The sequence below is a fragment of the Belonocnema kinseyi genome, chromosome 6 (genome assembly GCF_010883055.1).
Source record: "Belonocnema kinseyi isolate 2016_QV_RU_SX_M_011 chromosome 6, B_treatae_v1, whole genome shotgun sequence".
In the NCBI taxonomy this organism is placed as follows: Eukaryota; Metazoa; Arthropoda; class Insecta; order Hymenoptera; family Cynipidae; genus Belonocnema; species Belonocnema kinseyi.
Window position 1 is genome coordinate 23,709,822 of NC_046662.1, and position 14,772 is coordinate 23,724,593.

At 24.7% G+C, this 14,772-nt stretch overlaps 1 protein-coding gene across 2 annotated transcripts in view; it reads right to left on the reverse strand.

Moving 5' to 3' along the window:
- The window catches only part of LOC117174572 (U11/U12 small nuclear ribonucleoprotein 48 kDa protein-like), a 23,618-nt gene extending 16,571 nt beyond the window's left edge, over positions 1-7,047 (reverse strand). The window contains exons 1-2 of one of the 2 annotated variants that reach the window (XM_033363798.1): positions 6,880-7,047; positions 1,072-1,240 (exon numbers count right to left, since the gene is read on the reverse strand). In XM_033363798.1, coding sequence (XP_033219689.1) covers positions 1,072-1,240; positions 6,880-7,011 — 301 coding nt within the window. In that variant the 5' untranslated portion in view covers positions 7,012-7,047. Of the gene's footprint in view, positions 1-1,071; positions 1,244-6,879 lie in introns of both variants that reach the window. The other variant, XM_033363797.1, reaches the window with a different exon arrangement.
- Positions 7,048-14,772: the final 7,725 nt, after the last annotated feature.

Consider the following 14,772-nt stretch of genomic DNA (forward strand, 5'->3'; position numbering starts at 1 on the left):
CCAAAAAAAAAACTAAATTAAAAAAATTATTTTTCAACAAATAATATTATAGTAGATATTTCAACAAAAAGATTTTTATAAAAAAAAGTCAAATTCAACCAAAAAATACAAATTTTCAATGAAATGGTTGAATCCTCAACTAAAGACGTTTATTTTTCAACTAAAACTTTGCCTTTTTATCCAAAAAATATTAAATTTAAAGTAAAGCAGATGAATTTTTAAACCAAAAAGACGAATTTTCAACAAAATATTCGAATTTTTATCAGAATAATTAAATTTGTAATAAAATAAAATTCTCTATCACGAAAAATGAGTTCTCTGCCAAAATAAAAATGAATTTTAAAACTAAAACGATTAATTTTCTGTCCAAAAAGATGCATTTTAAGAAAAAAAAAACATTTGAATTTTTCGACCAAAAATTACGTCTTTTTTCAAAATATTAACATTTTGAAGAGAGTAGTTGAATTTTCGAAAAATAAATATGAGTTTTAAAATAAAAAAATTGATTTTTTAACAGAATAGTTAAATTTTTAACAAAATAGTTGAATTATTAACCCAACATTTAAATTTGAAAATTAAATATGAACTTTTTAGAATATAGTTGAATTAAAAAAAAAAAGAATTTCTAAGCATAAAACTGAGATTTATACCAAGAAAGATGAATTTTTAATAAAAAGGAAAAAATATTCAACAAAAGAGTTATATTTTTGACCAAAAATATGACATTTTAATCAAATATTTTAATTTTTAACAGAATAATTAAATTTTAAATAAATTGGCTAAATTGAAAAAAGTTGAATTTTCAATAAAGAAAGATGAAACTTTAATAAAAAAAGTTGCCTTTTCAACAAATAAAGATGAAACTTTATTAAAAAAAGTTTCCTTTTCAAACACAATTAATATTCAAAGACCTGTTTAACAAATATTAAATCTTTAAGAATTCTAAATTCAATTAAAATTTCTAAAAACTCTAGAATTACTATGAATATATTATTTTTATAAATAAAAAAATCAATTCGTATGAGTTTTGAAACACAAAAATTCCCTATAATAAAATAATAATAATGGTACCCATTTTGATCGTAGAAGGAGCAACTGATGGCAATGTTGATTCCGAAAGTGCAACGTCGAATTTGTCATAACCTTCTGCTCTCCACTGACAATTGATGAGATGTTGTTCCAAACTTTTTTCGGGAAGACGGTGGCCAGGGTTGAATGGACATACAACTTCATTTTCAGCCTGCTAAAAATATTAAATGCAGACTTCGCAATCCAAAATTGTTTTGAAATAGAAAAAACAGGGTGAATTTTCAAAAGAAAAAAAAATAGGGGACTGATTTTATTAAATAAAAATTAATGTAAGTTATATATTGAATTTAATTTCAAACCCTTTCAATTTCTAAAATAACGAGTCGAATTTTCAACAAAATAATTAAATTTTCAACAAAGAAAGATTATTCATTAAAAAAAATTATAATCAAATTGTCAAATTTCCATGCTGAAAAGGCCGAATTTTTAACTAAAAATTTAATTTACAACCAAATAGTTGAATTTTCTACCAAAATTGTTTGTTTTTCAAAAAAATACATGACCTTCAAACGAAATAGTTGTGTTAACAACTAAAAAGACAAATTTTCAACAAAAAATGGAATAGTCAATTTTTCAGTTATAAAAATAAATTTTCAACCAAAAAAAGAAACAAATTTTTAAGAAATTAGTTCAATTTTCAACTGAAAAAATGAATTTTCAACTAAAATGAGGAATCTTCAACTAAAAAAAGAAATCTGAACTCTCGAAGAAAAATGCAATAGTTTATATTTCAATCAAAAAATTTTTATTTTTAATAAAAAAGCAATTTAATTCATCCAAAAAAGACAAATTTTAAATAAAATATTTAAGTCGTGAACCAGAAGAGATGAAATTTCAAATAAGCAAAAAGTAATTTTCTACAAAAAAAAATTAATTTTGAAACAAGTAATTGTATCGTCAACCCATAGTTGAATTTTGGACCAAACTGTTGAATTTCCGACCGAAAAAAGATGATTTTTCCAGAAAATAATGAAATTTTGAAAGAATAATTAAATTTTCAACCAAATAGTTGAATTTTAAACCTGCAGAGTTAAAATTTCAAACAAATGCTTCCATTTGTAACAAAAAAAATTTCAATTAAAAACAGTTGTATTTAAAAAAAAAAATCAATAAATAATGACGAATTTAAATCCAAAAAGATTATATTTATGCCAAAAAAAGAGGAATTTTCAGTTAAAATACCAATTTTATAATAGAAAAGGCAATGCTCAAAGAAACAGTTGAATATCCTACCAAAAAATATGATTTTTTGACAATATAATTAAATTTTTAACAAAATAGTTCAATTTTCAAGCAAATATTTTAATCTTCTACCATGAAAGATGACTTTTCTACCAAAAAAGATGAATTTTCGGTTCAAAAAGGTGAATGTTAAAAAAATCGGAATTTTTAGAACAAAACTGATGACTTTTCAAATAAATGTTTTAATTTTTAACAGGATAGTTGAATTTTTGAACAACAATGATGATTTTTTAACAAAATAAATAAATATCTCTGACAAAGAAGATGAATTTCAAAATAAGAGGATGAACTTTCTGTCCACAAAAACGAATGTTAAAACAAAAATTTGAATTTTTCGACGAAAAATGATGACTATAAAAAAAAATTTTTTTCAATACGGTAGTTGATTTTTCGACAAATAAATATGATTTTTTTTATAAAATGTAATTTTTAACAAAATAATTTAATTGAATTTAGAACCAACCAGTTTATTAAAAAAAAAAACAAAAAAGAAAGAATTTGCGACCATAAATTTGACATTTATATAAAAAAAACATAACATTTTAATAACAAAGAACGAATTTTATATCCATAAAAAAAGACAAAGGTTAAAAAAACAGTTATATTTTCGACCAAAAAATAAGAGTTTTAACAAAATATTTGAGTTTTAACAGAATAATTAAATTTTTAGTAAAATATTTATGTTTTATACCATGAAACATGAATTCTCTTCAAAAAAAAATAATTTTTAAACTAAAAAAATGAGTTTTCAACCAAAAAGATGACTTTTATAACAAAAAAGATTCATGTTTAATAAAAAGACGAATTTTCTGATATAAAAAAGAAAATTAATCTTTAACGACATTTGAATTTGGAACAAAAAACTTTATTTTCAAACAAGAAAAATGATTTTTACAAAAAATTTTACATTTAAACAACAACAAAATTTAATCTAAAAGGACCAAATTTCTACCCAAAAAGACTGTTAAAGTATAAACAAATTTTCAATAAAATAGTTACATTTGCTACCATGCAAGATGATTTCTCTATCACGAAAAGATCAATTTTCTGTTCAAAAAGACAATTGTTAAGAAAAAAATCTGACAATTTTCAACAGACAAATTAAAATTTTAACAAAATAGTTAAATTTTTAATTGTATTTTCAATCGAAGACGAATTTTTTAATAATTTAGATTATTTCGCAAACAAAAAAGATTAAAATTTAATAAAAAATAGTTGCTTTTTCAATTAAATATTTAAATTTTCAAACAAAAGACGAACATTTTGGAAAAAAATTGATTTTGAAACAATACATTTTATTTTCAACTAAGAAAAATTAATTTTTTACCATAAAGTTGACATTTAAATAAAAAAAAAAAAATTTCCATATAAAAGGAAGAATTTTCTATCCAAAAAGACGAAAGTTGAACCAAAAAAATAGAGTTGAATTTTCGAAAAGCAAAAATTTGTTTAAAACAAAATATTCGAATTTTTAACAGAATAATTAAATTTTCAATAAAATATATATATTTTACACCGCGAAATATAACTTCTTCGCAAAAAAATTCAAACTAAAAGGATGAATTTTCGGTCCAAAAAGACGAATTTAAGAAAAAAATATTTGAAATTTTACCAGAATAATTAAATTTAAAAAAAATTTTAAACAAAATACGAGATTTTTAGAAGAAATATTAAATTTTAAATAAAACAGTTTAACAAAATATTTGACATTATAAAAGAATCATTTAATTATTAATCAAAAATGTAAAATTTAAAAAAAAGGTAAAATCTCAAAAAAGAAAGATGAGTTTTTAACCAAAAAGATGGCATTAATACAAAACAAGATTGATGTTCAATAAAAAAAAAGAAGAATTTTCTAACACACATTTTAATTGTAAACAGTATAATTAAATTTTCAATAAAATAATTGATTTTTTAACCAGATTATACGAATTTTCAACAATCGAGTAGAATTTGAAAACAAAAAAGATTAAACTTTAATCAAAAACAGTTAAAATTTCATCCAAATTTTTAAGTTTTCAAGTCAAAGACGAACTTTTTAGAAGAAAGCTAAATGTTGATCAAAAGACTTCATATAAAAAAACACAAAAAGTTGAATTTTCTGTCCAAAAAGAAGGTTGTTAGAAACAAAAAAAAATGGAATTTTTCGACCAAAAATGAAGACTTTTTTTTAAATGTATGAATTTTTAACAAAGTACTTCGAAAAAAAAAATTTTTTTAATACAATATTTGAATTTTTAAAGAAGAAATTAAGTTTTTAACAAAATAGTTGAATTTTTAACCAAATATTTATATTTTCAACAAAATAAGACGATTTTTTTAACAATCTAGTTGAACAGGCAAACAAAAAAAATTAAACTTTAATAAAAAATAGTTGTCTTTTCAATCAAATATTAAAATTTTCAAACAAAAGATAAACATTTTATAAGAAAAATTAAATTTTGAACAAAACATTTTACTTGCAACTAAGAAAAATGAATTTTGAATCAAACATTTGATTCTGAAACAAGAAAAATTAATTTTTTGCCATAAACAAATTTTTTATCTATAAAAACGAATGTTCAACAAAACAGTTATATTTTCGACCAAAAAATATTCGAATTTTTAACAGAATAATTAAATTTTCAATTAAATATTTATGTTTTATACCATAGAATATAAATTTTCTGAAAAAAATATGAATTTTCAAACTCAAAGAATGAATTTTCTATGCAAGAAGACAAATGTTAAAAAAAAATATTTGAATTTTTTATACCAAAAATGATAACTTCTCTAAAAAAATAAAATTTTTAACACGGTAGTTAATTTTTTGACAAATCAACATGATTTTTGAAATAAAATATTTGAATTTTTAACCGAATAATTAAATTTTGAACAAAACAGTTTATTTTCAATCAAGAAAAATTAATTTTCAAGCATAAAGTTGAAATGTATACCAAGAAAGATGAATTTTTAATAATAAAGAATAAATTTTCTATCTATAAAAAAAAGACAAATGTTCAACAAAACAGTTATATTTTCGACCAAAAAATATGACTTCAATAAAATATTTGAATTCTGAACAGAATAATTAATTTTTTAATAAATTGGCTGAATTTTTTTAAAAATATTTAAATTTAAAACAGGCGAGCTTTTTAGAAAAAATATTAAATTTGAATAAAAACGTATTATTTTCTATCAAGAAATACGAACTTTTAACCAAAAACATCATATTTAATAATAAAAAAAATTAATAAAAAAAATGTATTTTCAATCTGAAAGGACGAAATTTTATATCCCAAAAGACTTTATTAAAAAAAGAAATTTGCAACAATAAAGTTGTAATTTTAACAAAAACAAAAAAAAATTTTAATCTAAAGGACGAATTTTTTGTCCAAAAAGACGAAAGTTGAAAAAAGAGTTGAATTTTCTGTCCAAAAAGACGATTGTTAGGAAAAAAATTTTTGAATTTTTCGACAAAAAATGAAGATTTTTTTTTAAATGTTTGAATTTTTAACAGGGTACTTCGAAAAAAAATATTATTTTTTTTTAATTGAATTTTTAAACAAATAGTTATATTTTCAACCAAAGAAGACGAATTTTTAAATAATTTAGTTAAATTCGCAAAAAAATTAACTTTTATAAAAAATAGTTGCCTTTTTAATCAAATATTTAAATTTTCAAAGAAAAGACGAACATGAAAGAAAATTTAATTTTGAACAAAACATTTTATTTTCAACTAAGAAAAATTAATTTTGAATTAAACATTTTATTTTCTGAAACAAGAAAAATGAATTTTTCACCATAATCTTGACCTTTAAATAAAAAAATATCAAAATAAAAGGACGAATTATCTAGTTGTAAAAACAAATGTTCAACAAAACAGTTATATTTTCGACTAAAAAAGATGACTTTTCCAAAAAATATTCGAATTTCGAACAAAATTTAATTTTCAATAAAATATTTATGTTTTATACCATGACATATAACTTTACTGCCAAAAAAGATGAATTTTCTGTGCAAAAAGACGAATGTTGAGAAAAAAATATTTGAATTTTTTAGACAGGGCAGTTGATTTTTTGACAAATGAAGACGATTTTTTGAATAAAATATTTGAATATTTAATAGAATAATTAAATTTTTATCAAACTAGTTGAATTTTTAAACAAAAAGTTTTATTTTCAACCAAAGAAGACGAATTTTTTAACAATTTAGTTTCCTCCAAAAAATGTGGATTTTCTCAATGATTTCTATTATTCCAGTTCGCATTAAAGCGAAAAAAGGGAAATTTTCTTGCAAACAGGGAAAAAACGTTTAATAGTTTGAAACAAGTGAAAAATATGAAATCTCGAGACGAATTTACTGTTTTAGAAACAACTTGGGTTTCGAGAATTTTGCATTACTCTGCCGCATCGGCTCCAATTAAAACAAATGTTGTGTTCTACTTAATATTAAGCTCAAAAAAATCATTTTCTAAAATATGTTTAGTATTATAGACGTACAAAAATTGATGAAACTATTGAAAACAAACATTTCGAATATTGAAAAAGAGGTTAGGAATCCACTTACGTTAGTATCCAAGTTCTCGAGATTCCAACCCAAATTTGAAAGTATATTTTCTAATTCAGTATCGGTTGTTTGTATGAATGACTCTAATTCATCCAATTGCTGCTTACGATTTTCCGATAAAATATCACTCATATTTTGGAAATTAAAATTAAAAAATTACTGCGCTCTAGGACAGAAGCAGACGACGCACTAACAATATTGGTACAACCGTGGCTTCGGTAGGTGGCACTACTGTATAAAGGCGGTAATTATGAAATTTTGAATAAAAACTTGACCATGAGGATAGTATTATTTAAAAATATTTGTATCTAAATATAAAATTTTGATGTTGAACGAAAAATTTGATTTACTTTTTTTAGAATTCCTTAACTTCCCCTTAACCCCTTAATACATTTTTATTGTTTAATATAATTTTAGTTTAGGTTTTAGTCTAATTTGTCGCGATTAAAATCTAATTTGTATAATATTTAATTATATTGTTAAAAATTCGTTTTTGTTTTTCGTTTTAACTTAAATTTTAACAATTCACTTTTCAGGTGAATATTTATCTTTTTATATAAAAATTCAACTATTTCGTTGAAAAATCATGTATTTTGTTAAAAATTTGTTTTTTGTTGTTGAAAATTATTTTTTTATTGGTTGGATATTAATTTTCTTAACAGAAGTTTGAATTATTCACTTTTCAGTTCAAAATGAATGTTTTTTTAAAATTAGTCTTGTTTGACAGAAAATTAATCATCTTGCGTGATAATTTTGGTAAAAAAATGTAAATAAAAATATTTTGTTGAAAATTCACTTTTATTTTTGATTAAAAATGGACTTTTTAACTCAAAATTTAACAATTATAGTTTTGATTTTAAATTCATCTTCTTTGTTTAAGATTCTTGTTTTTTATGAAAATTATTTTTTTTAATTGAAAATATAATTATTCCATTTTTGGTTAAAACGGAACTACTTGCTCAAAAATTTTAATTTTAATTTTAAATTTACATTTTTCGTTAAAAATTGGACTATTTGCTGAAAAGTTTAAAAAGTTTGCTAAGAATTCATTTTTTTTTGTTAAAAAATAATTTTTTTACTCAAAAATTAATTATTACAATTTTTATTTTAAATTAATTTTTTTATTTGAAAAGTAAAATATTTGGTGAAACATTAATATACTTTTAAAAAATTTAACTATATATTTGAAAATCCGTTTTTTATTGGTTGGAAATTATCACTCTTCACTTAAATTTTCATTATTAACTTTTCAATTGAAAATTTATATTTTTCAGTTGAAATGTTAACATTTTGATTAAAAAATTATCTTTTTCGTGAAATTTATTTTTGAAATTTAATATATAATTACCCATTTTTTGTTAAAAATGTAACTGTTTGATTGAAAATTTATCCTTTTTAATTAGAAATTAAAACGCTTGGTTGAAAATTTATGTATAATTCATAAAAGTAATGTTTTTTCTAAAAATTTATATTTTGTTGTTAAGGATTGAACTATTTAGGTGCAAAATTTAAAAATTTGGTTGAAAGTTCGTTTTTATTGTTGTATGGAAATTAATTGTTCAACTCCAAAATTTAACTATTCTCGTTTTAATTCTAATTTGATATTTTTTGTTACAAATTATTTTTTTTGTGAAAATTAATTTTTTAATTAAAAATATAGTGATTCCATTTTTAGTCGAAAATGTAACTGTTTATTGAAAAATTCAAAGATTTGGTTAAAAGTTCGTTTTTTGTTGTTACAAATTAATTTCTTATCTCAAAAGTTAACTATTTCATTTTTTATTTAACATGTATTTGTTCGTAGTTAAAAATACAACTATTTGGTTAAAATTTCAACTTTTTAGTGAAACATTACTATACTTCTGTAGAAAATTTAACTATATTGTTGAAAATTCGTTTTAATATTGGTTGTAAATATAATTATTCTACTTTTTTTTAAATGTAACTATTTGAATAAAAATTTACATTTTCCAGTTTAAAATTCATGCAGGTTGTTAAAAATTCTTTCTTTTTTTTTAATAAATAATTAAATGTTCTTAGTAGAAAATTCATGTTTTAGGTGGGAAATTATTTTTTTTATTCTTCTTTTTCGGTAGAAAATTACTTTTCTCATTAAATTTTTTGTTCTTATTTGATAGAAAATTAATTTTCTTTGTTCAAAATTAATTTTTGACATGGAAAATTCAATTATTTGATTCAAATTCGACAATTTAGTGAAAAAGTAATTTAACGCTTTTTTTGCTGAAAATTCGAAATTCATCTGAACTTCTAATTTTTATTCGAAATCAACTTTTTTCTTAAAAATGTAACCTTTCGTGCTGAAAATTTAACTGTGTCAATGATAAGTATAAGAATTTTTAACAAAATTGTTAACTTTTCAGATAACAAATAAATTTTTAACCAAAAAAACGACTATTTTTCAACAAAATAGTTCAATATAATACCAAATAGATGAATTGTTAACTAAAAATGTAAGCAAAAAGGTGAATTCTCAACAAAAAATTGCATAATTAGTTTATATTTCAATTAAAAAACGCTTATATTTTCAAACAAAAATGGTCTAATTCAATAAAAAAGACGAGTTTTGAACAAAGAAGATTAATTTCCAACAAAAAATGTTAATTATCAACCCGATAGTTGCATTTTCTACTAAAGTTGTTGAATTTTCCACCAAAAAAATGACTTTTTCACGAACTTGTTAAATTTTCAACTAAAAAAATTAAGTTTGGAATAAAAAGAATAGTTTTCTACCAATCAAGATAAATTTTGAATAAAATACGTTCATTTTCAACATAATAGTTTAATTTTCAAATGAAAAAATTAATGTACATTAAAAAATGGAATTTCTAGATTTTCTGTTATGGAAAATTATTTTTAACAACAAAAAAGCGGCTTTTCAATCAAAAAGATGAATTTATAAGCAAAAATAATTATTTCCCAAAAAGATACACATGTTTAACAAACTAAAGAATTTTAAACCAAATAGTTAAATGAGCTAATAAAAAAATAAATTTGCAATAAAAAAATGGAATAGTTAAATTTTGAGATAAAAAAATGAATTCAAAAATAAAATTTTTACCCAAACAGTTTAATTTTCACACAAAAATATACATTTCCCAGCAAGAAGAACAATTTTCTACAAACAAAAAAAACAGGAATTTTGAACAAAAAACGTAAATTTTCAACTAAAAACGATGTATTTATAAGCAAACATGGAAAATATAAATTCTGATTAAAAACAAAAAAATAAATACATAGCGAATGTAAATGTTTTTTAAGCAATATAGGTAAATTTTTCATAAATTAGAATAATGTTTCACTAAATAATCGAATTTTGAACTAAAAACATACATTTTCAATCAAGAAGTTAACTGATCAAGATCAATCTTTAACAAAAAAATGTCAACGAATTAGTTTCTATCTATTTGGATTACCTATGTAAATGAAACTGAATTATCTGGATCACTCTGGATTACAAGTTTATTGCTTTGGTTATATAAATTACTTCGAATGAACTGGAAAACAAGTGGACTGCCGTGGATGATAAGTGGATTACGTTGGCTTGGAACTGGATTACTACAGATTACAAGTCGATTACTCAGTCTTACCCCTGTTACAAGGATATTGTTTCGCATCATAAGGAAATTACTCCAAAATGCAAATGGATTTCTCTTAATTGCGAGTGGATTGCGGCAAATCACAAGTGGATTACTCCAGATGCAGTGGGATTTTTGCGGATTGTAAGTGGATTACTCTAGAAAATTAAAGTTGGATAACCCACGTTAGACCTGAAGTAATCCAGATAATAAGTGGATTATTGTGGATTACGAGTCGATTACTCCGCGTTCAAATAGATTACCCACGATTACAAGTGGATTACTTCGGATATGAAACGGATTAATTCAAATTAAAAGTGGATTGCGGCAAATCACAAGTGGATTACTCCAGATGCAGTGGGATTATGGCGTATAATAAGTGGATTACTTCAGAAAATTGAAGTTAGATTACCCCATGTTAGATCTGAAGTAATCCACATTACAAGTAGATTATGGTGGATTACGAGTCGATTACTCCGCGTTCAAATATATTACCCACGATTACAAGTGGATTACCGCGGATAAGAAACGGATTAATTCAAATTAAAAACGGACTGTGGCAAATAACAAGTGGATTACTTCAGATACAGTGGGATTATGTGGGATTATAAGTGGATTACTCCAGAAAATTAAAGTTGAATTACCCCACGTTAGAACTGAAGTAATCCAGATTAAAACTGGATTATAATTACTTCGGATTATAATGGCTGATTACAATTGTGGATTAGAAGTGGATTACTCTCGTTTACAAGTGGATTACTGCAAGTTGCAAGTAGATTACTTCATCTTGTATGTGAGTTATTTTAGATTTTAAGAGGATCTCGTTGGATTAAAAGTGGATTAGGTCAGATTATAACTGGATTACATAAGATCACAAGCGACTTATGAAATATACAAGTGAATTAAGTGGATTGGGATGGCATTATAGCGGATTATAAGTCGATATTTCCAGATTAAAAATGAATTACTTCGAAATATAGGTTCATTCCTCGTGATTATAACTAGTTTATCCCAGATAATAAGTGGATTATACTGAATTACAAGTGGATTAGTTAAAATGACAAATTACTTTAAATTACAAGCCAATGACTTCAGACTAAAGTGGATTACGTAGGATTAAGAGTGGATTACTTTGAATCGTAAGTCGAATATATAGCATTAGAATTGAATTAGTCCAGATTACAAGTGGATTACTTCAGCTTAGAAATAGATTACTTCAGATTACAAATGGATTACTTCGAAATAAAGGGTTAATTACTCGAGATTAGAAGTAGGCTACTCCAGATAAAAAGTAGATTACTCAGAATAAAATTAAATTATTTCGAATGGCGAATGAATTATGTCAGATTAGAACTGGATTACTCTAAATTAAAAGCGGGGGAACTCAGTTTTAAATATAATATCCAGGATTACAAGTAGATTACGTAGGATTCGAAGGGAATCACGTCAAATTACACGTAGATGATCTCCCATAAGAATTGAATTGTTCCAGATCACAAGTAGATTACTCCAGATTAGAATTAGATTACTTTGGATTACAAATGGGAAACTTCGATTTACAAGTTTATTAATCTAGATTAGAACATGGTTACTTCAGATTGCCAGTGGATTATGACGAATTACAAGGAGATTACTTGAATAACAAATGAATTACGCCGCATTAGAACAAGTTTAATTCAGATTGCTAGTGGATTACGTCAGATTAGAACTGAATTACTCTAGATTACAAACCAATTACCTTCGACTAAAATGGATTGCGTAGAATTAAAAGAGGATTACGTCGAGTCACAAGACGATAATCTCGAATTATATTTGGATTTGTCTAGATTACAAGTGGATTACTTCATATTACAAATGGATAAGCGGATCACTCAAAATCACAATTAGATTATTTCGAATGACAAAGAATTACGTCAGATTAGAACTAGATTACTCTAGATTAAAAGCAGGGGACCTCAGATTCAAATGGATTACGAAGGATTAGAAGTGGATTACTTAGGATTGCTAAGGGATTACATCAAATTACAAGCGGATAAAAATTGGATTCCTTCGAACAAGAAATGAATTACGTCGGATTAGAACAGGTTTCCTTCAGATTGCAAGTACATAGCACAACATTTTAATTGGATCACGTAGGTAGTAGGATTATAAGTGGGTGATCACGCGTGAGAACTGGATTGGTCCAGATTACAACTGGATCACTCAAGATTATAATCAGATTACTTCGGATTACAAATAAATTACTTCGGATTACAACTTAATTATTCCAGATTATAACTAGATTAATCCATATAAAAAGTCTATAAATTCGGATTACAATAGGATGCTTTCGAATAAAAAGTGAATTACGTTAATTAGAACGGTTTTGCTTTCGATTGCTAGTGGATTACGTCAGGTTACGAGTGGACGAAGAAAAATTAGAACTGGATTACTCCAGATTACAATTAGATTACCCGGATTAATAGTAGATTAATACGAATTACAGGCTGATTACTTTAGAATTGAAGAATTTTAATCCAGATAACAAGTGGATTATGGTGGATTACAAGAAGACTACTTCAAATAACAAATGAGTTGTGCCAGATTAGAACAGCTTTACTTCCGACTGCAAGTAGATAGCATAAAATTTAAAGTGGATTACGTCAGGCTTGAACTGGATTACTCTAGATTAGAATTAAATTACTTTGGATTACAAATGGATTAATTGGAGTTACAAGTTATTAATCCAGATGAGAACTAGCTTACTCCCGATAAAAAGTGGATTACCTCGGATTACAATGGGGTTTCCTTCGAAAAAAAAAGAAATACGCCGAATTGGAACGGGTTTACTTTAGAATGCTAGTAGATTACGTCAGGTTACAATTGAACGAGAAAGGATTAGAACTGAATTACCTTAGATTAGAATTAGATTACCTCGGAAAACTAGTAGATTACTACGAATTATAGGCTGATTACTCTAGAGTAGAACTAGTTTGATGCAGATAAAAAGTGGATTACTGCGGATTACAAGTAGATTACTTTGAATAAGAAATGAATTACGCCGAATTAGAACAGGTTAACTTCAGATTGCCAGTAGATAGCACTACGTTTCGAATTGAATACGTCAAATTAGAAATGGATTACTCTAGATTACAATCCGATTACTTTGGATTACAAATTGATTACTTCGAATTAAAAGTTTATTGACCCATATGAGAACTAGGTTACTCCCGATAACAAATGGATTAACTCGGATTACAATTGGATTCCTTTTAATAACAAATGAATTACGCCGAATTGGAACGGTGCTTTATATTGCTAGTGTATTACGTCAGGATGGATTATGAATGGTTTACTCCAGATTATAATTAGATTAATTCGTTTTACTAGTAGATTATTTGGAATGATAGGCCGATCACTCCAGATTAGAACTAGTTTAATCCACATAACAAGTAGATTACTGTGGATTACAATTCGATTTCTTTGAATATAAAATGAATTACGCCGAATTGGAACGGGTTTACTTCACATTGCAAGTAGACAGCACCAAATTTCAAGTTAAATAGTCAGATTAGAACTGGATTATTTTAGATTAGAATTAGATTACTTTGGTTAACAAAAGGATTAATTTGAAAAGTTTCTCAATCCAGTTTAGAACTAGGTTCCTCCCGATAACAAGTGGATTACCGAGGATTACGATTGGATTCCCTCGAATAACAAATGAATTACGGCGAATAAGAACGGGTTTGCTTTATATTGCTAGTGGATTACGTCAGGTTGGATTATGAATGGATTACTCCAGAAGAGGATTAGATTAATTCGTATTACTTGTAGATTACTACAAAGTATAGATTGATTATTCCAGAGTAGAACTAGTTTTATCCACATAGCAAGTGGACTAATGTGGATTACAATTAGATTCCTTTGAATAACAAATGAATTACGCCGAATTGGAACGGGTTTTCTTTATATTGTTAGTGGATTACGTCAGGATGGATTATGAATGGATTACTCCAGATTAGAATTAGATTAATTCGTATTACTAGTAGATTACTACGAATTATAAGCTGATTACTATAGAGTGGAACTAGTTTAATCCACATCAAAAGTGGATTACCGCGGATTACAAGTATATTACTTCGAATAATAAATGAAATACGCCGAATATGAACGGGTTTACTTCAGATTGCAAGTAGATAGCACCAAATTTCAAGTTGAATACGTCAGATTAGAACTGGGTTACTCTAGATTACAATCCGATTACCACAGATTTAATTGGATTACGTAGGATCACAAGTGGATTATGTCGAATTACAAG